This window comes from Juglans microcarpa x Juglans regia, chromosome 8S (assembly GCF_004785595.1).
Source record: "Juglans microcarpa x Juglans regia isolate MS1-56 chromosome 8S, Jm3101_v1.0, whole genome shotgun sequence".
NCBI classification, from domain to species: domain Eukaryota; kingdom Viridiplantae; phylum Streptophyta; class Magnoliopsida; order Fagales; family Juglandaceae; genus Juglans; species Juglans microcarpa x Juglans regia.
In genome coordinates, this window is record NC_054609.1 from 16,990,565 (window position 1) to 17,012,091 (window position 21,527).

Genomic DNA, 21,527 nt, shown 5'->3' on the forward strand with positions numbered 1-21,527 from the left:
AAAAAAAAAAGGGTGAACCAGTAAATCGGAACGGACCGAACTGGTGGGTTTGGTCCGGCACTGGGTTTGGTTCAGTCCCGTACCGGTTTATTTTTTTTTAAAATCAGTCCGATTCCAATTTTCTTTTTCTGACACTGGACTAGACCGGTTCATATATATATATATTAATTTTTTATATTGTATAAAATATTTTTTATATGATTTTTTATATTATATATTATAATATACTACAATATATTATTATTATATTATTATATACTATAATAAACTATATTATATATATTATATAATATATCAGAAAAACGGATTGAAATCTGTAATTAGAAGTATCGGTTTAAGGGTGTAACCGATGCAGTATCGATTCTTCAAATGTCAAAACCGGTATTTACTAGTTCGGTTCTAAAATATATTCAAAATGAGGACCGAACTGGACTGATTACTTCCCTAGTATTAGTCAAAGAAAAGTGCTACAATCACAAAAAAAATTATAAAAGTAAATTTATAAGCTGACTTAACTTTATATGATACATTAGAACTACTTTATTATGAAATTAACTTTACAACCAAACATATCATATCAAATTGCGTTAGTGTGTTAGTTTACTTTATAGGGATTATATTTTTAAATGATACATTTTAGAAATATACACGAAATATTTATATCTAGCATGAGTAATGATATTCTTGCACCTCTTTTATTATTGTTTTCCTTTTGCTATTTGAATTTAGATAAAAAAAATCGCAGAACATGATTTTCTTGTATAATTTAAAAGAAAATAAATTCAATCAACAATGTAATCATGTAATTTAATTAAATATAAATTTAATTTTATAGAATTTATATTCTTTTACTCTTTAAGTCAATTTGTATAAAATTAAATTTATTATTAATTTAATTATATAATTATGTTAATTGATTAAATTTATTTTCTCCTGAATGCAAGAATATCAGATTTTTAATTTCAATTTCAATAATAATAATAATAAAATAGCCCATAGTAAAGCTTGTATCATTAGCCGGGATTAGCCCGCAGAAACCTCCGAATTCCACCCTACACGTAACGCAGACAATATCCCTATCCCATCCATTTCCATTAGCCAGACTCAATTGACGTCCCTCTCTCTCTCTCTCTCTCTCTCTCTCTCTCTCTCTCTCTCGGGTTTGTACTTCATCTTCCGTCCAAGGTAGTGTATTTTTTCATTTTTGGATTTTTTTTGGTATTGGGGAGTTTTTGAAGTTCTGTGAATGTTTTTTTTTCCTTCTATTTTTTGGGATTTGCAGAGGTGAAAATGGAAGCTGGGGCAGCGACAGTCGTCCGATCTCCATTTGGCATGTCGAGACCGTTCAATTCAGTTGGCAGATCGGGTGCGTACGTACCCGATTTCGTGCGTTTCGGTACCAAGCTCCCGCCCTCGATTAAGGTAGGAGATGTTTGTTTCGGTTTCTGATTTTATTTTCCCCTTTTGAGCTTCGTCTGTTTAAGGTTTATGCGTGGTGGTGTCATGAAAATATTGAAACCCGGTTTAAAGAAACGCGAAACTGGCCGGCTGGAAGAGGTTTTGTATTTTTGTTTTTTTTTTTGCATGAGTTTCTGATTGTTAGTTGAAGAAGTTCTGTTTCGCACTTTATGGGTTTCCTCATTTGGCTTTTTCTGGATTTTTTTTCTTGGTCTTCTTAAAGTAGAGAAATATTTTATGTTTGTAATTCATTCTGGGTTAGGAGCTGGAATTTTATGTACTCAACTTTGCCTTTTCTCTTTCCTTTCTATGTAGAACCCAAATCAACCAATCAGTTTATGCTGTTGCTTAGTCATTAGATTCATTGCAAAACATATCTTGAAGCCCTTCAACAGGGATAGTTCTAGCACATAAATTCATGATGCATTTATGTAAGTATGGACGTGCCGAGTTACTAATCTAGGTAGTTCATTTGGCGAGTATAAAATAGAAACAAGGGGTGCTGAGTGAGGTCATGGATTCAATCCAGTATGGGTGAATCAGTGAGGTTTACCTATTCAAGGAATCAAAATTAGTTTGGAGACTTTTCATCTACTTTTGGGATGAAACATGTGCATCAGTAGCACATGTAGGAGTGAATGGAGTGAATGAGCAATGTTAAGCTACTCCAAAAAATAAAGGTTTGAGGACACTTTCTTGCTTTCTTTTTTCCACTTTCTTGAGGAAACGTGTCCATTACTAGCACATATGGAGGTTGCTGTCTATAATGGTTTCCCCCCCCACCCTAACCTCTATTTTCTTTCTCTTCATTCTGGAATTTGATGCACTTTCACGTGATTGATGCTTTACAGCATTACACTTCAATTTATCAACCAAGTTCAGGACACAGGAGAATGGGTTTTGGAAATAGGAGATGCTTGGTAGTTTGGGCGTCATCGTCTCCTGACTCAGCAGGGTCTACTGCCCCAATTGCTCCACTTCAGCTGGAGTCTCCAATTGGGCAGTTTCTGTCACAGATCCTGATCAGCCACCCACACCTTGTGCCTGCTGCAGTTGAGCAGCAGCTTGAACAGCTCCAAACTGATCGTGATGCTGAGAAAAAGAAGGAAGAACCTTCTGCTTCAGGGACTGACTTAGTTCTTTCCAGGTTGGTCTAAATTTCACCATCAACTTTCTTGGCTCTGCTTCATGGTTGATATATACAAGTGATGCTTGGTAGGATTACTTACATTTTTAATTGCAAAACTCAATTAAAATGTTCCCATGATAGCTTTTTGTTTTTCAAATTCTTGTAAGATTCTAGATTGAGCTGGACAAAAAATATGAAATGGAAGGTTTTAACAATTTTGTTGGCTTCTTTCCATTCATTTTCTTGAGAACTGAATATGGAATTGTGACTTTGAGGAGAAACATCAATCATTCTCATGACCTTCTGAAATATGCAGGAGGATTGCAGAGGTTAAGGCTAATGAAAGGAGAAAGGCTTTGGAAGAGATTTTATATACACTGGTAGTGCAAAAATTCATGGATGCCAACATTTCTTTAATACCCACCATAGCTCCCTCTTCCTCGGATCCTCCTGGCCAAGTGGACGTGTGGCCAAGCCAAGATGACAAGCTCGAGCAACTTCATTCTCCTGAAGCCTATGAGATGATCCAGAATCACCTAGCTCTGATTCTGGGGAGCCGTGCTGCTGATTCAACTGCTGTAGCGCAGATAAGCAAGCTCAGGGTTGGGCAGGTCTATGCTGCATCTGTGATGTATGGATACTTCCTCAAGCGGGTTGACCAGAGGTTTCAGCTTGAGAAGACGATGAAGATCCTTCCAAATGCGTCGAATGAAGCAGAGAGTGATACTCAGCCAGCTGCTGGGGGGAACAAGAAGGCGAGTGGTGAAGAGTTCTCTTCCCAAGGTGTAGCATCCCATCCTGAAATCTCTTCCTGGTCCGGAGGTATGAGTCCGGGGGGGTTTAATCATGGGATAAAGGCTTCCCGCTTGAGAAATTATGTGATGTCTTTCGATGGGGAGACACTTCAGAGATATGCCACAATAAGATCCAAAGAGGCTGTTAGCATCATAGAGAAGCATACAGAGGCATTGTTCGGAAGACCTGAAATTGTTATAACACCTCAGGGGACCGTAGATTCTTCCAAGGATGAACTCATCAGGATTAGCTTTGCTGGTTTGAAGAGACTGGTGTTGGAGGCAGCGACTTTTGGTTCTTTTCTCTGGGATGTCGAGAGCCATGTGGATTCGAGGTACCATTTTGTTATGAATTGAGCTATGTCCACCCAACTTATATCCCTGGTCAGAGGAAAATGACCGTGGAGGCACAACTGACCAACATAAAACCGGTGTTAGTTTGACTTTGGTGATGAGTTTGGAGTACTGTGGTGCTAATTGTTCTGTATATAGCAATTTTTATTCTGATGAACAATTTAAATTCAGATCATTATTAAGGAATAAAGATAGTTGATTTCGGAATTGTGTAGCTTTACATCACCTTTTTTGTGAAACGTACTTGAATGTTTGATCTTTATTGGTTATCCTTACAGGCACGGAGAGACTGGGTTGTCATGTTTTTAGGCATACTTTGGTTTGGAATGATTGCATCTTAACTTTTAACTGGAAATTGCTGAAATTAGTTAGTATTATGGGACGTGTATATGAGTAGTGCTACCTTTTGTCTTGAGTTTTGTCATCATAATTAGTCGAATAGCTAATGTGTTGTATTTTAAAGATAGTTGACCTATGAAATTACTCATCAGTCGGTATATAAAATGATTAAATAGGTTGAAGGGTATCTGCTCGTTGTTGCTAATGCAGTAAGGAGTCATCTCGACAGGAGGATTGGCCCAAGTTGCTTTCAGGGCCATGGCAACCTATTACAAGTTGCACTGTTGCACACTCCAGTTCTTGGTTTCCACCGGAACGGAAAACAAAACTGGGTAAGAAAAACAGAAAGAAACTAAGGAAAACTCAATGGCGGTGGCTCCTTAATTATATACTAATTTGAGGCCCTTTGCTTGTCCTATAACACTCGTGTCTCCAACCGTCTGTGTTGCAAAGAGAGACTTGTTTCAAAGAGTTCCTAGAGTACTTAGGCCACAGAGGCGACTGCAGAAGCTTTGCTTGATCCAAAGAAAGTTTCCGTTGATTCATCTCTCTTGCAAGGAATTCATGGATTCACCAATCCCACTTCGCCCTTGTAATTTTTTTTCTTGTTTCCAGTGCTATGTTGCCGGCATTAATGGTTTCTGCTTCCCTTGGAATCAACTATGGTTAAATTGGAGACAATCTTCCGCCACCCGAAACGTTGTTCCTCTCATTCAGTCCCTTGGTGCCAAAAGGGTGAAACTTTTCAACGCAAACCCTCTAGTTCTTCATGCATTCGCCAACACCAACATTGAATTCTTACTTGCCTGGCACGAAAATCACCGGGATCATGGTAGGGAACGAAGTCTTGACCCTTGGCGACAGTATGCTCTGATCAGTAACCTCGTCCCAGCTACGCAGAGCGTCCCTTGCTTTAGGATTGAACAAATAGATCAATGTAACCACTGCAACCTCCATCGATGAGGCCAAGTTCTGATTTAGACTTGTATTTTTGCGTTGTTTGATAAAAATATGAAGCCCGGACCAACATTTGACAGGAATATTTGGCTGTTCAAGCCTGAAAAAACGCCAGTTTATTCTCTTGGATCACTCACCACTGAAGCTCCTTCAGAAGTCTCCAAGCCTTGCATAATGTCAGTCGTTCTACAGTTGAAAGATATAACCGGGCCCTTGTAATGTTTTTTGTCATTATGATTTAATTTGTTGCACTACAGAAATCAAGCATTAATCTTCTCCATGATTATTTCGAAGCATTCAGAACAAACATCATCTTTGCATAATTGCATGGGCTTGGTTCCCTTTGCATGATTCCCAGCATGGGATAGAACTTATCTTTCGTTGAGCAATGGACCTTAAATGATTTAGGCCAGGTACTGGTCGTAAAATGGGATCTATTGGAAAATCTGAAATATGATTATCGGTAAGACAATTTGAAACTAGCTGAGTCTTAATATATATCAGTCCACAGCAAAATTTATTATCTTGACAAATGAGAACTTGACACGCAACCGGATCCTTGAATCTCCATCCTAGCTAGACTCCTAGTACATTAGCCATTGCTTACTTGCAGGGCAGGTAAAATGGAAAAATGATCTTGAAGTTTATTAACTAATCACTAAAGCATACACAAATCCTTCAAAGGGTGTGTTTACAATGTGGTTTGGTGCAAGTTTTCATATAGATTGGTGAAGCTGCTTCATTGTTCTCCATCTGTGCAAAACATTGCCAAAAACATCATAGAATACAATTTTCGCATCTTTCTCGGTCAGCTGCACAGACATAAAACCCTGCCCATCATAGAAGAAATTTAGACCACCTCCGTTCAGTCCTTTAATGTCTCCTCTCCATGCCTTGGACCCAGCTCCACTTGTTAGAAATTGTATATCGCTGTAACAAGTTTCAGCATTAGTAAAATACATATAATTTGGTACCATTTTATGCAATAGTGAAAACTCACATTTTGTTTACCTGTCATTGTCGCTTATATGCTCAAGGCAATGGTCATGTCCATTCATGTAAAAATCCACATTGTTGGCCTGTTATTTTGCATGATACTAATAAGGCAATGGTCATGCCATAAGAACTGAAAAGTGCTTGCTGACAATGAAATTAACCTGAAGAACTGGGAGAAGCCGCTTTTCAAGTTCCTTTGTATCGCCATGATGTCCAACACTTCTAATGGCATGGTGACCAACAACAATTTTCCACCTTGCAGTTGATTTCTCCAGTGCAGATTCTACATCCTATTACAGAGATTTACAAGGAAAACATACAGAGTTGTAAATACAGGAATTTGGCTAGAGGAATTAGTTCTTCAAAGGGTTTCCCTTCGTAACCAATCGTTGCGTTATGCAAAATTTATTTATTTACTTCAAGTATTTGATTGTTTAAATAGTCACAAGGTTGAGAACTAACGAAGTTGTTCAAGTGAATTGGTATACAATCTCGTGAATACAAAGGGGTACATTGGGAATTTCAAGAATGCTTCATCAATATAGTTTTAGAATCAGGCTATAAGCTTGAAGTTGCCACAGGTATATGGAATCAGCTTAACATCTGATTTCTAATTACCTTGTACATCAAATTTTTAAGTAAATTGAATCGATCCCAAAAATCTTCAAAACTTCATTAAAAAAAACATACCTTTAATAGGTTTGCAATGTAACCCTTGCGAGATTGGATGCCCCTCCAATCATAAGTATGGCCTTCGGTATCAGGAAAGTAACCATTGACAAAAGGAGTGGTGTCCACAAATATAATCTCTGCTAAATCTAGAAAACACAGATACAGAGGAAAGTTAAATATGATTAGGCTTCAAAAGTTTCAATGTCCATTAGACAACCTTCCATTGAGAAATCCTTGAATGTAAGACCTATTTACCAGAATTCACAATAAAAGATCTCAGACAAATCCATCTGCTATCAATTTTCCTGAGGAGAGGGCTCAACTGTGCCTCTACATTGCCTCTATAATCATGGTTGCCCAAAACTGCACAGGATTAAAACCGGGTAATATCATTGTTCCAGATTGTTATTGATATGTGAAAAGATTGAGATTTCTTTTCTCCTTTTTTCGTTCTATAAAAGTTGGAACTTACCGCTGTACCACAACTTCTGCAGGCTCTTGGCTGTGTAGATTTTGGTAAACGACTCCACAAATGCGGTGTCCTGCACGCTAGACAATCCATTGTCGTAGAAATTATCTCCTGTAGAAACAACAAAATTGATGTCTAACTTCTCTCCAATCCTTCCCATCTGCAAGAACGAGTAAAGAAAATCGTAAGAAGAATCGGAACAAGTTCTTTTTATTCCTTTCTTGGGAAACTTTCTCATGCATGCATATGAATCTCAGAAACGCATACAAAACGTACGTGGAGAAGATTTGGAAAAAAGAGAAGATAAGAACCTGGTAAGCAACTTGAGATTGGTTGAATTCTCCTCTTCTTCCCCAGTCCCCAACGACCAAAAAGCTAACCGACCCATTACTTTTGGTGGGGTGGTCAAATCTTTGAAGCTTTGCATGAGATGTATGGAAGAAACACAGGACAAAGGCAATGGCGGAAAGAAGGCAGAAAGCGATGGATTTTTTTAAGAGAACTGCCATTGATGGCTCTTCAGAAGAGATTAAAAACAAACCAAAGACTACTAGATTGGCAAGAAACTAGAGATAAAATAGTTATAAAAAAAGAAGAAGAGAATGCTTGGATCTTTCTCTACCACGAGGAGTCTCTCAATGTCAAAGCCACTTCCTTTTTATAGACAGGGAATACCTGTTCCTGTCGAAACACAAGCTCTGGGAACAAGGGGGATGTCTTGGGATTGGTGGAAAATAACACGAAAAAAAGAAAACAATGGGTCCCATTCCTTTATAGAAGGAAAAATTATTAGTGATTAATTTTACTTTATTTTTAAATTTTATTTTTAATTTAAATGCTAATTAATTTGAACGTCACGTTCTTGTATTATATTGCATATTAAGAAAAGAAGATAAAACGCTTTTTTACGTTTAAAATTTCAAATTATCCAATATAATTTTATGAAGTAAAATTAAGTTTCTGTTGTCATATTATCTATAAATATTTGAAATATTTGAAACCTACCATTTGGGCTTAGTTCCCGAGTCTAACCCTGGGCCAAAGACCATCCTTTTCAGCCCTTTCCTTTGTCTCACAATGCCCTCTTGGCAACGTAAGCCATCAGTCGTCTGCACAATGCACGACGGACCACAGCCAACTTCCCAATCTGCGTCCTTCAAGCAGCCATCGAAGTTTGAAATAGAATAGAATGTATTCCTCGTCATAAAAAAAATATTATTATTACAAACATAAAATTATGATTAATTATTAAACGATATAAATCATAAAAAATCAACTTGATATATATAAACTTATATACATACTAGCAATGGCAAACGTGCCACATCTGTCAAATTGAAGAAAAAAAATAAAGTGTGACTTTAAATATTAAAATAGTCTAATGTATAAGAGTGAAATTACTATTTATTCATTTTCATCATTTATTACGAAATTTAAATTATATTAAAAATTCAAATTAATTAGATAGTTTTTCTCTTAAAAATGTTCACTAAAACTTTATCATTTATTTAATGATGAAAAATTAGTATTTTATAAATTAAAGTTGTTTTTAAGTGTATGATATAATATTTATATTTTAATTATCTATTTTATATTAGTTTAAATCAATATTTAAACTTATATCGTTAGATTAAATTTAAAGATTCAAGATAAATGGTTGAGATTTAAAACTTCAAAACTAACATTTTCTTCCACTTTTCCTTTCTCACTCTCTCATTCCCCACGCACGTCTTCCCTCTCTCTTACCCGATCTCCTCCCTCAAATAACCCAACGTCGCCGTACGCCACCCTGCAGCGTAACGGACCATCTCATCGGCTGCGCCTCACGCTGGCTAGCAAATCCCACTGTCGAAACCCCTAGGCAAGTTGTCCCTCAGCCGCATGCGAACAACCCGAAATGGGTCTGGACGCATGGGTTCTCCACCCTTGCGCCAACGTGGCTTAGCCCCAATTTCACCAAGCACCACCACCAAGTTCCCTTCACGTCGTGGAGCATGATTTTGCTATGAAGATGTAAAGATCTGCAGGTGTAGAGATGGACATAACGGAAAGAAGAAAAGTACAAAATAAGTATACTGTTTATAGCCGCTTTTAATTATAAGGGGATATAATAATTTGGTATATAGTATTTATTTGTTGCCGCCCCATTTTGACCACTGGGCATACCGCCCAGCGTAATTTTTTTGTTTTTTCTTTTCATATTTTTTTAACATATTTAAATATATTTAAAAAATAAAAAAATACACCAATACACTTAAAATCACTTCCTTAACCATTAAGTAAAAATAAAATAAAATAAAAAAATAAATTTTGACTAGGTGTTAAATAAAGGTATCAAATTAGGAAGGTAAAATAGACTTTCTCTATTTATTTATAATATTATCTTTTAACTTAATTTGAAAGGACTTAAAATATGAATGAATAATGTTTGAACCGAAACAACGTAATCCAGCAGCCAGCAACATCTTGAGAAAAAAAAAAAAAAAAAACAGTCAGCAACATGTGAACAGTTTCATTTTGCATTGAAAGTAGTGACTTTTTAATAACTGGAACATGTGGGCTGAGCGGTGCGCTCTCAAGAAGACGATGGCGGCCGCGGCGGCAGGAGCAGGAGCAGGGGGTTAGCAGTCTGCAGAGAATGCGGCGCACTGGCACTTGACAGCGGCGCATACGTATACACTAATTTGGAATAGTGGTTTTGGAAGTTAGATAAATTTAAATAAAATATTATTATTATTTTAAATTTTAAAAAAATTGAATTATTTATAAAATATGGGAATTAAAATAAATTATAATAATTAAATAAAATAAATTATAATATTTTTTAATCGTATTTGGCTTTGGATTAATACTTGATTTTAGTTGCGAGAAAGCATAAAAAATAGATATGGGATTTAGAGAAATGTTTTAATTACAAACTAATTATATAAGTCGATATGGTTTAATATGATTCATCAGATGATAAAATTATTTTTATTATAAAATAAATCAAATTAATCTCATAAAATCACATAAATTTATATAATTAATTTTATATAATTTTTTATTACTGTATCAGTTATCGTAGAATTAATATCAGAGGGACAGGATGATTGGTCATGGGCATGCATATACGAATCCATCCTGTTGGAGATCGAGCCCATAGAATTTTTTTCTCTAAGCCCATGGAATTAGAATATATGCAACCACTTCAAACTTCAATGCCACCACATCATGTTAACTGCACTGACTTCATCATCTACATTTCACATGTTTTTATTTTGTCCTGATTTAAAAATAATAATAATTTAATTACAAAAAATTATATAAAAATATATTTATAAATTAACATGATTTGATATAATATATTAAATTATAAATTTATTTTTATTATAAAATACATCTAATATATATATATTATATGAAGTCATGTCAATTTATGAATTTATTTTTAATTTCTTATTTTAGTTATTAATTTTTTATGGATAGAATATATTAGAATGTTTTTTTAGTAATGCTACTCATCATCTCAATTGTCATAATGTTTTTATCATCGTATGATGTGGCATTAGGCGATTGGAAATTATTTATTACATTTTATTTATGAACCTATCATCTAATGCCACATCATGGGATGATGAGAGGATGATGAAAATTGAGATGATGAATAGATTTTTTCTTCTGTGAATAACAGTGAAAAAGTGATGATAGAATATTAAATAGTAGTGAAAAATATGTAAAAAATAATAATAAAATAATGAACAGTAATGAGGTATTATGAGATAGTACCCAAACTAGGCTTAAGGAGGTGTACATGAAATTTGTTAAATAATTTGGTGGGAATTTTGATTAATTTCCCATGTGGTTTTATTGGACGTACGTGACCTTGAACCCTTCACATGATGATAACGCCCGCATCATCATAACCCAAACGGTATTCCGAGAAGTAGTATTCAAATCACGATTAGGGTTTGTTAATTACATTGGAATAATAAAGCATATATATATATATATATATATCCAAAAATTAAGATCCTTAATTCCTCTCTCTCTCTCTCTCTCTCTCTCTCTCTCTCTCTCTCTCTCAAAATGCTTAGACCAGAAGAAGAAGATGCTTCAGAGCTCAAAAATATTGGAGACGGCGGTACGTACGTACCTTCTTAATTTTCTCTTATATTCATTGGGTCCTTCCTAGGTTTCTTAATTATTAGTCATGTTTTTAATTACCATGGATAATGATATATGGTAAATAGAGAGAAACATAAAGTATTATAATCGTGGTGTGGTTTTCATCATGTTGTTTTGAATTCTCAAGTCTCCATTGATCATGGTTAGCATGAAATTCACCAGCTTGAATTGGAGGTCTCAACTCACATTTGATTTGGTTCTTTCCAAAATTTTTGAAGTCGGATAGGTTTAGCAAATGCGATGAGATACAAAATTCTCATATCATCTCATTATTACAATTTTTTCAAATTCTCACACAAAATATAAAAAATAATTAAATTTTTTCAAATCCCAAAACAATAATAATATTAAAAAATAATATTTTAAACTTTCATCTAAAATAAAAAATTATCATCTCGTTATCCAAATCTATCAATTTAATGAACAGTGAGATTGCCATTCTTCTTCAGCATCGATGTGAGCAGATGAAGCATTTGTCAGATTCCATGAATCGACTTGCTCAGTAATTGATCATCATAGGATCTGTTATCTTCCTTTTCCTGTTAAAATTTCTGTATCTGCAAATCAATATATCACTTATTTTGAAAGTTCTGAGTTCACATTTTCATTTTTGAGAAATTTAGAAAAATGATACGAACGTTTTTTACTATCCTGTTTTAAATGAAGGACATTTTTTTTTATAAAATAATATATCCTCAACTTAAAATATGGTTGTATAAATAGTTGTATATGTATTATTATTCTAAGATTTATGATGTCTTCTTTTTTTCAGAGTTTTCGAGAAGTCTTTACAGTATGTTAAGCTCTCTATTCGCTTCACAAATCAGGATTCTGTAAAGTAAGTTTGAGAGTATTCTTCAATTTTAAGACACAAAGGATCATGAGCAAAATATTTTTGTCCTTGTTATGTTCTAAAAATGTTTGAATGAATACGAGGCATTCCTTTTCTACATTTTCTATATTCCTATCAGTTTCATATTTCACTGATTTCTTGAAGTATTTATAAAAAGCTTTGATTTAGTATATGCAGAGTACTCTCCCAATATTTGGAAACAAAAAGCATTTGAGAAACATCAATGTGGATTTCAAATTAGGAAAAAGCTATTATGTCGCTTGAAGTGTACCGATGAAGTTGCCCCCCATTGGATTGGACAAGAGACATTTTCGTATTTTTTTTTTTTTTTTTTTAAAGTTGATGATGTGGCTGTCGTGTGACAAGTTCACATCAATAGAGTAACTTATAGATACACTTACTCTTCAAATTATATTTATATAGAAGTATTGTTTCATATATATATATATATATATTCTTAACTACCATGCTATAGAGTGTTAAGTTGTGACATACCAGTTTTGGTTTTAGGGTATATAAGTAATTTTTCTAGTAAACTTATATTTTTAGAATTTATATTTTTATGATTATAGTTTTATCAGAATTTATATGTACTTTATCTTTATATTTTCTATTATAGTTGAGATTTATGATTTGTTAGAGTTTTGTTTTAATAAGGATTTTTAAAGTGTATCAGATTATGTACTACGGTTTTGTTTTGAAATTTAAAGTTTAAAATTTTTCTTCTAGTCACCGAACCTCATCACTTTGTTAGCCTCTGTTGAGAACTTCAAACCACCCAACCCGTATGTTTCTCTCGGTGATTTTGTTTGTTTTGCTAGCGTCCTAGTGGAACACCAACTCTAGTGCCGTGTATTTCCTCTACTCATGCACGTCTATGCTCTTCTAGGGTTTCTCTAATTCTCTATCACCTACCATTATAAATATCGCTTACCTCGTACGAGAGGAGTATCTCGTGAGCCACTCCAAAGCATCTGCTTCTGAAACACCCAGAGTACCAAAACACTGCCGTTTAAGCCTTAGATTCTTCCAACCGCCGCCGACCACCATAGGACATCAGAGCACCACCCGTGGAACCAGAAACTGCCGACCAGCTCAGCCCCAGCACACCCACTCCCTTCCGGTAAGATCTCGACCGCCGCAGCCTTGTTTTTGTTTCGGCAGTTCTCGGTTCAGTCTCTCTCTCTCTCTTTCTCTCACTCGGTGCCGCACCATCGTAGGAACCTCCAGTCGCGCCGCCGACCACTCCCAGCCACTAGAACTGCCGTCGAGTTAGCCCCTCTCCCTCGGTGAGCTCCTCCATCGCAGACCCTTTCTCTCTACTCTGTGTTTTTGGTTGCCATGTACTCGGGTTCTTGAAGAACCCGTGGGTTTCTTTTTGATGCGCCTTTTAGGCCCGTATGGGGTTGGGATGGGCTTATTTTTCCTGTTTGGGCTCATGTAGTACAGTATTATATTTATTGGGCCAGAGTTTTGACTTTTTGCAGATTATAATAATGTTTATTGAATTTGATCTTATTTTATTTCAATAATTATTTTAGTGAATTTTATTGAGTTTAATATTACTAGTTGAGTTATTAAATAAATATAGTTAATTAAAGGTTCATTTTTTAATAAAAATGTTTGAAGAATTAGAAATATGTTTTTAAAGAATAATGTTAAGTCTAATATTTGAGTTAAATTTCCTTTGTCAATTTAGTAAGATTTTAATAAAATTTCTATGTTAAGAATTTAATGGAATTTATTAAGTTTCTTATAAGATTTAATAATTATGTTGAGAAATGAAACTTAGTTTAAGAATTTAAGTTTTTGTGAATTATTTTAAAATAGCTCGAGTATTTCTACTAAATTATAAATTAGTATTTTAAGTAATTTAAATACTATGAATTATTGATTTTAGTGTTAAACAAATATTGGTTTGACTATATTTTAGAATTTCGAATTTAGTTAAGTAAGATATTAGTATTTATTTATTTCCAAACAATTTGGTGATAGTTATTTATTGAATATAGGTCTCAAGTTATGAAGTATTATTCAAGAAGAAACGCATCGAGGTAAGTAAATTTGATCATAAATTAGGATAATCACAGTTAGCTTATATGTATGTATTATCCAAGCCAGTTCATTGATAGCCACTATTTATGAACCGCTCATGTCATATGCAAGCATGTCATCTAGCATAGCATACGACCATGTCATTCCGCATCATGTTTAAATTCAGAATTTATGATTATGTATGTAGTATGTCATGCATCTCATGTGTATAAGACACGTAAGCCATCTTAAATTCAAGTGTAAGATAATATCAGATCAGTTAATAAGATGGCCATTCAGATGCATGGTACCAATACAGTTCAGTTCAGGGTGGTGTGCAAGCCATGAACTCAGTCGTGGTCCACCATAGTATGCCAGAATACTATCAGCGGCTCCCCTTGCGGCCGCGGGATGTGGGGCCGGTGCACAACCTTGCACACAGGGTTAAGTGTGTTGGCTAGTCAGATAAATCAGTTAAATCAGTCAGATCAGTCTGTTAATTCAGTTAAGACAGTCATACATATCATAAGCATCAGCATGAACAGTCATTAATTTTTTTTAAGCTCAGCATGAAAGTTGTTATGAAAATCTTATGTTTATTACGTTTACGTTGTGATAGATTTCTTACTGAGTCATCGACTCATTTTAGTTTGTTTTCATGTTTTTAACCACCCAGGTGAAGATGATGATTACGAGCAGGCAGGCCAGGAGTAGAAGGAACATTTATTTTTTTTTAGTTCAGACTTTCTAAAATAAACATGTTTTTTATGACATGAATTTATTTCAATTTATTTCATTTAATGTTTTGGAAGACAGTTTTATGAGACATTTTTCCGCATAATAAAAGTTCAGTTTTTTTTAAATTATGAAATTATGGAATCTATTACCGGATTATTTTTATGGAAAATACGTGACACTCCTAGCCTAGGGGAAGGGGGTGTTACATAAGTAGATACCAGATTGTTGAATTCGAGGTACTGTAGCCCATACCATACTAGCATTAAGTTGAAAAAATAAAAAAATAAAAATTGAAGGACTTTGGTCTGGATGATAAACTGAATACCTAGCTATCATGGTGTTATTTGTAATTATGCAGCTTGCTGTGGTTGGAAAGCTTTGCCCTGAAATTGTGGAGGAAGCTACTTCTGTTGTGCCATCTCCCAAGGTATTTACTTCTCTCTATAAAACATTATTGTCTCCCTTCTTTTAAACTGTTCATTATTGATACATGGGTTCAAGAGGGCATTAGTTTTTTTTTTTTTTTTTTTTTCTCTGAGTAAAAAGGTTAAAGAAGGAGCAATCCGAGGTGAGTTTTTCTATCTGAACGTGAATATAGTAGTGCCCAACCTGCTAAGAACCAAACTGGAGGGGCCTTGATAATAGAAAGCTGCAAGCGATCCCTCAAGTCGGGTTTGAGTCATATATAGATTAAAGCCCATCTCAACTAAAAAAGTTCATAAATTTTTAACCAACTAATAACGATAATATTATTCATAAATGATCAAACATATATATCATACTACCTTAAGCATAAGACTGTTCATCTGAGCCGAATTTTTTCTCAGCCCGGTCTGAAACTCTAGTAACCAGGTTCCGGCCTGAATTTGACCTGGGCCAGAACTCGCATTACAAAATCCGGACCTATACTATCCGGGTCTAGGTATGAAATTTGGTACCTGAATTTATATATATAAAAACTCTTCAGCAAACTCTGGTCCATGATCTATCATATCTCTTTTTTAGGGTTTCCGTCGCCTCCACCCCCCCCACACACACACACACACTCTCTCTCTCTCCCAGGCCCATTCGAGTTTTTGGGGCAATTTCCCTTTGCTCAGATCTCTCTCTCTCACGCAAAACCCTAGCCTTTGTGTCTCTCTATTTCATGCTTTTGCTGCCGTATCTCTCTCATTGTCGTGCCTATCTCACCAACGACCTTTCGGTAAGTCTCTCTATTCTCTCGATCTGTGAGCAATGAATGTAAACATACTGATTTGTGGGCATGTGGAGCATCTGTGAGAGATTGTGTAGTAAGAAACAAACCATCCGCAGAATGGAGTCTGAGGACAAGAGAAGAAAGATGGTGAGCCTTGTATGACCTTCAGTTCTGGGCAAGTCTATCTCTAAGTTCTTTGAGTTTTCATTGGGTGTTCGAGAAAGTTATACTGTTTCTCTGAGTGGTGGGTAGGTTTGCATAGAAGGGGCAAAAGGGTGTTAAAAAGTCTTGGTATTAGAAAGATTTTGATGGACTTTGTTTCGTTTTTTCGAATTTTTTCTTCGAGATGTTTGTAGCATCACATTTCAATCTGTGTTTTGTGACTTTTAGTGTAAAACATTGTTGTTATTGTTGTGGGGGCACAGGTGTTTGATGATGGATTATCGTTATTTCTCAATAGCCCTCATAATATTTTTCTTGTTTGCTTTCAATTATGTTCTAAGATGGAAAGTTTTTCTGACCCAAATTAAGTTTTGTTGGTCTAAACGAAAGTGCATAATACACAAATATCTCAAGAGTTACACCTTGCATGCACATCATTTTAAGCTAGGCTAATCTTTCATAAAGCTTTTGTTTGCTATCTTGCATTATATTGGACACAATCTCAATTAAAACTATAAAGAAAATAATGGCTGAGAAAACATGAGGTTTTATGCCCTATGAATTAAATGCATTTACTTAGTCAATTCTTAATAGATTTTTCTTTTGAAACTTCTTAACTGCTATGTGCCTCTTAGTCAAGTATACAATGAGTTTTTGTCCTAAGGCACGTAATTTATCATATTATAATAGTATTATATTGGTTTTCTACTACTTTGCATTTTTCGTTTGATCTAGTTGACATTATCTTGGTTGTATTATGTAGAATGATATTTTTCCTTACACTTTTCTTACACAACTTTGGACATTGAGTTCACATGATCTTAGATCATTGCTGCAACCCCTGGCACCTTTTTATGCACATGGTATGCTTTGCAAAAGCATTGGCTTGCTAACAATATACTGGAACTTGCTTTCAGCATTCAGGTTTGCTAGCATCCTTCTGAATGAAACCTTTTTGTTGCTAGTGTCTCTATTCAATAAAATGCAAAAATACTATCATTGAGCTGCTTTTATATATTGTATCTACTGTCAATATTTAGTCAATCCATTTTTGTATCTTGTAAAATATAGTCAGTAATATGATTTGAAAGGTTTTGTTTTTGTTATTTGCAGGGAATTGAAATGATTTCTCTTGGGTCTTTCAAATTGGCGCCATCCTTTTGGTAAGAATTAGTATGGAATTAATGCCAATCTTTCCACTGAAACTGAAGCACAAAATTGAAGTCTTTATTGTAATATCTTGTTTGTAAGATCTGTAGTTATAGAAAATGTATTTGGAAGTGCAATGAATTAATGGTTTTTATAAACTTTGTGGATACTTATTTATTCTTTAGAAACCTCTTCTTTGGAATGTATGCATGGTGAACTTGGCGTTCCTTTTCATGGTTTGTGTTTTTCTCTATTGAAATACAATCTTTCTCTTCAATTTGGGTGGTTGCAGATAATATACTAGGAATTCAATGTGACGGTTGTCTTCAGTTTGAGCGGCTACAAAGAATAGACTTGAAGTTGTTATTTGGTGTGATTAAATCACTAATGGAAGACTATGTTATTGATATGTAACTCATATCTTGTAATTTTTTTTATTTTGTAATGTAATGCATATAATACAAAATAATGTAATATGTAGTGGATTACATTGTGTGTTGCATGCATATTACATGATTAATATTGGATTTTTTTTTATTTTAACTTTTTACATACATTTAGAAAAAAAGGTAACTAGTTGTTTCAGGTTTATTTATTTTTGACATAATTTTTTTTTTCATTTTTAATATATTTTTATTATTAGAGACAATATTCAATGTATTAGTATTATGGTTCTCAATATGACTTCTTGAGAAAATTTTAATAAAATATAGGTTTTCATGTTAAAAAATTATTGTAACACCCCGTATTTTAGTATATTTTTATTGAATGATTATTTTAATAATTCAAAAATTTATTCTCTTGTTTTAAAATTATCGGATATTTTAAATGGTTTATTTTATGATCTTTAAATTGTGAAAATTAAATTGTTATGTTTTCTTAATATTTATTTATTGTTGTACATTTAAATTGTTCTTCTTTTTAAATTAATTGATTGTGAGATTTAATTATTTTATTTTCATTTATCATTATGTTTAATTTATTTTAATGGATTTGCTATTTTAAAATCATTTTCATTGGATCATTTTCTATGACCTAAGATGTGAGGATTGAACCTCATTTCTTTCCCTTCATTTTTCTTTTTCTATTTTTCTTTTCTTTTCTTTCCTTTTTTTTTTTTTTTCTTTTTCTTTCCCCCAGCTCTCCCCCACGCGACAGCCTTTCCCTTCCCCGTGCATCCGTCGCCTCACCCAACCCACCGTTGTCGCGCCGCCGTGCACCTCACCGCCCCTCCCATCAGCTTCCCACCGGCCAGCGACACCACCCCACCAATCTCAGCCTTCCTCGCGCCGCCAACAGCCCCCACGCACCACACCAAGCCGCGGCGCTCTCTTCACTCCAACGCCGCCGTTGCGCCACGTCCGGCCACCATTTCTTCACCACTTTATCATCGACCTCCTAGCAACCCAATGGACCCAACCCCAGTTCCGATCCGTCACCGATGAAGTCTATCTATCTCCATTTCCGATTTGGACATCTTTGGCCAAAAACCACCATTTGCGCCGCCACCCACGGCAAACCACCACCACCATTGGCTTCACCGACCTCTCTAAGCCATACCCTATCAATTTCGGGTCTTAGTTTGTCCCCATTCAAAAGTGAGTATTTGAGACCCACGGTCACAGTGTATTTTACACTGTTTCGTTGCTGAGCCACCACCTTTTGCACCACCGTGATCATTCAAAAATTATTATATAGCACTGTAAGTATTTTTTCAAATAACTATCGTGATTTAAATATATTTTTACACTAACCCATATTATTGTGAACTGGTTGGACATGCTGGACTGAGTCTGAGGAGTTCGGGAGTCGGATGGATTGTGGACGGAGTTGTGTATTTGGTTGGTATTGTGAAATGTTGCATGTACATGGCATATTGCATGCATGATCATGCTTGTAAAGGAAACTGAGTTTTCGTGTACATGCATTCATGTTCATGTGTTTCATGAAAACTGAGTTTTCATATGTTAAAGGATTTTAGGTGCGTGTGTATCACGACCCCAAGCCGAGATGGGGCATTATCTCGGTGGAGCTCCTCTGGTCACTCGGGAGCGGAATATACTGAGTGACGTCCCATGGATTTTCGCTGGGCGACGATGGGATCGGACGAGATGGTCTCGTGCCAACTCCGTGGCCCCTCTGCTGGCGGGGGCTAGAGGATGCTTGGCCACGAACGCGCTGGACGCGGAACTGGGCATCGCTCGTTGCGTAGTGGGTGCTTGGCCACGAACGCGTTGGGTGCGGAACTGAGTATCGCTATGAAGTCAGGACGTGCGAATGATCTCTAAGGGAGATCATAGTGCATTGGTTAATGGAATAATGGGCTGTTTTCTGGAAAAATAGCGTGTGTTGATTAAAAGGATTTTATGTGATTTATTTTCTGGAAAAATGAGATTTTATTGATTTGGGTCATTTTCTGGGAAAATGACGAAGTATTATTTTTGGGCCAAAATGAGATTTTGGCGTGTGATGAAAATATCTATTTTCGGAGAAAATAGTATTTTTGGATCTAATGCATATTTTATTCTATACATGCATGTTGGTCGCATTAATGTATTTTTATCTCGTAGTTGTTTGGTCTATACTTACCTGCGGTACCATTTTGTGGTAACGCAGATTTCAATGCAGATGAGGCTAAGGGTGAGCCTGAGGATTCGACTCCGCCCGAAGAGTGATCTGGGATCACTCGTTTTGGTTTGAGACTTGTAAAATATTTATTTTGGATGACTGTATAATTTTTAAACCTTTTTACTGATTGTTTAAATTGTATTAACCATTCTAATACTTAGTTGACTTAATTATCCGCTGCGTTGCTTATTGTACACTGTTGCATGTACACACACTTGGCACTATCGTTGGGATGTGTGACCTTGTTGTCATTATCCTGACGTCTCGATTCTCGTGTCTCCTTACATGAGAGTTGGGGGCGCCACAATTATACTTTTTAACACAATTTTTCTTGAAAAAGTTGTAATGAAATATAGGCTTTTAAATAGAAATAAAATTAAAATTATGCCTTTCAACATTATTTTTTTTTAATAACATATAGGGTTTTGTTAAAAAAAAAATCGGATACAAAAATTTGAAATCATCCGAATTTTAACTCGGATTTGAAATCCAGATTTCGGTCCGGATATACCCGAGGTTCTATATCAGAATCCGGTTCAACTGTCTTACTTAAGCATAAAAAGATACCTCATCCAAGCACATGATATGTCAGTGCCAAAATAATTGTCACACTGACAATAGAAAGGAGGAAAAAAGGGGCTACTGTATACCCCTATTTTTTTGTCCCTGCAATGTCATGCATGCATGTGACAATCACTGCTTATCTATGCCAATGTCCAATCCCAGTGCTTAAAAATCTTCTTTAAGAGGAGAAAAGAATAGTTCTTAGAGAGAATTTCAATTGGCAGCTCTAAATTACAATATATTGCTTTTAAATTGCATCCTAAACTTATCACATTTAACATTATCTCTACTCGATCGATCCATATATATATATATATATATATATATATATAAATAGCTAGCTCTGAATTTCGAAACGAATTTGACTATCATTGTTTTCCTAAACGAATTTTCTTTTTCTAAGCATGGTATTTATAAATATTATTGTTTTGCAGATGGAAGGGCGAGGTTATGATGATGAAGCCATCGACAGATTATTGAATGACCTGGCCGTAATGATCAAGAAGTTTGCTTGACCCTTTGAAATCAGCCCATGCATGCATATATAATGTTTATCCAATTTCACAGCATTGAGCAACATGAAAATAGTTTTATGGGTTTGGTGGAAGCTTTGGATAACATGTGGTTTCCTACAATAACTTTTGAACACGACTATAATTCGTGATGAAAAGTGTTATAGTCACAGAAAATTTTATAAAAATAAACTTATAAATTTATGTGTTTTCATGTGATATATTGATCTATTTTACAGTATAAGTAACTTTATAATCTGGCGTAATATATCAAGTCAAGTCAGTTTATAAGCTTATTTTTATAAAATGTTAAAACATTTTTCATTTGTGATATCGTGCAATGCAAACTTCTTG

At 35.0% G+C, this 21,527-nt stretch overlaps 3 protein-coding genes across 4 annotated transcripts; 2 read left to right on the forward strand and 1 right to left on the reverse strand.

The window, feature by feature from the left end:
• Positions 1 to 1,007: 1,007 nt before the first annotated feature.
• LOC121244467 (UV-B-induced protein At3g17800, chloroplastic-like) lies at positions 1,008 to 3,942 on the forward strand. Of its 2 annotated transcripts, none has more exons than XM_041142547.1 (4): positions 1,008 to 1,218; positions 1,273 to 1,422; positions 2,310 to 2,605; positions 2,904 to 3,942. In XM_041142547.1, exons 2-4 carry the CDS (start codon positions 1,291 to 1,293, stop codon positions 3,736 to 3,738), a joined length of 1,263 nt encoding a protein of 420 aa, XP_040998481.1. In that variant the 5' UTR covers positions 1,008 to 1,218; positions 1,273 to 1,290; the 3' UTR covers positions 3,739 to 3,942. The 2 variants fall into 2 exon arrangements, with proteins under 2 accessions (XP_040998481.1, XP_040998479.1); XM_041142545.1 differs by having other exon boundaries at positions 1,008 to 1,185; positions 1,283 to 1,422.
• Positions 3,943 to 5,529: 1,587 nt separating this feature from the next.
• On the reverse strand, positions 5,530 to 7,888 carry LOC121244468 (purple acid phosphatase 17-like). The gene is made up of 7 exons (XM_041142548.1): positions 7,480 to 7,888; positions 7,172 to 7,328; positions 6,955 to 7,062; positions 6,718 to 6,845; positions 6,189 to 6,317; positions 6,043 to 6,110; positions 5,530 to 5,961 (listed from the first exon to the last, which is right to left on the reverse strand). The coding sequence occupies exons 1-7, from the start codon at positions 7,675 to 7,677 to the stop codon at positions 5,748 to 5,750; spliced, it is 1,002 nt and encodes a 333-aa protein (XP_040998482.1). The 5' UTR covers positions 7,678 to 7,888; the 3' UTR covers positions 5,530 to 5,747.
• A 3,348-nt stretch (positions 7,889 to 11,236) lies between these two features.
• Positions 11,237 to 21,176, forward strand: LOC121244277 (DNA-directed RNA polymerase II subunit 4-like). The gene is given in 6 exon segments (XM_041142289.1): positions 11,237 to 11,286; positions 11,730 to 11,837; positions 12,108 to 12,185; positions 15,157 to 15,196; positions 15,319 to 15,387; positions 21,096 to 21,176. Coding segments are annotated over 6 exon segments (426 nt in total).
• The last annotated feature ends 351 nt before the right edge of the window (positions 21,177 to 21,527 follow it).

Coding starts and splice junctions, on each gene's coding strand:
- LOC121244467 (XM_041142547.1), top strand. CDS start 1,291: ATGGAAGCTGGGGCAGCGACAGTCGTCCGATCTCCATTTGGCATGTCG. Junction 1,423..2,309: donor AGCTCCCGCCCTCGATTAAG/GTAGGAGATGTT, acceptor GATGCTTTACAG/CATTACACTTCAATTTATCA. Junction 2,606..2,903: donor ACTGACTTAGTTCTTTCCAG/GTTGGTCTAAAT, acceptor TGAAATATGCAG/GAGGATTGCAGAGGTTAAGG.
- LOC121244468 (XM_041142548.1), bottom strand. CDS start 7,677: ATGGCAGTTCTCTTAAAAAAATCCATCGCTTTCTGCCTTCTTTCCGCC. Junction 7,063..7,171: donor GCAGAAGTTGTGGTACAGCG/GTAAGTTCCAAC, acceptor AATCCTGTGCAG/TTTTGGGCAACCATGATTAT. Junction 5,962..6,042: donor CATATAAGCGACAATGACAG/GTAAACAAAATG, acceptor AACTTGTTACAG/CGATATACAATTTCTAACAA.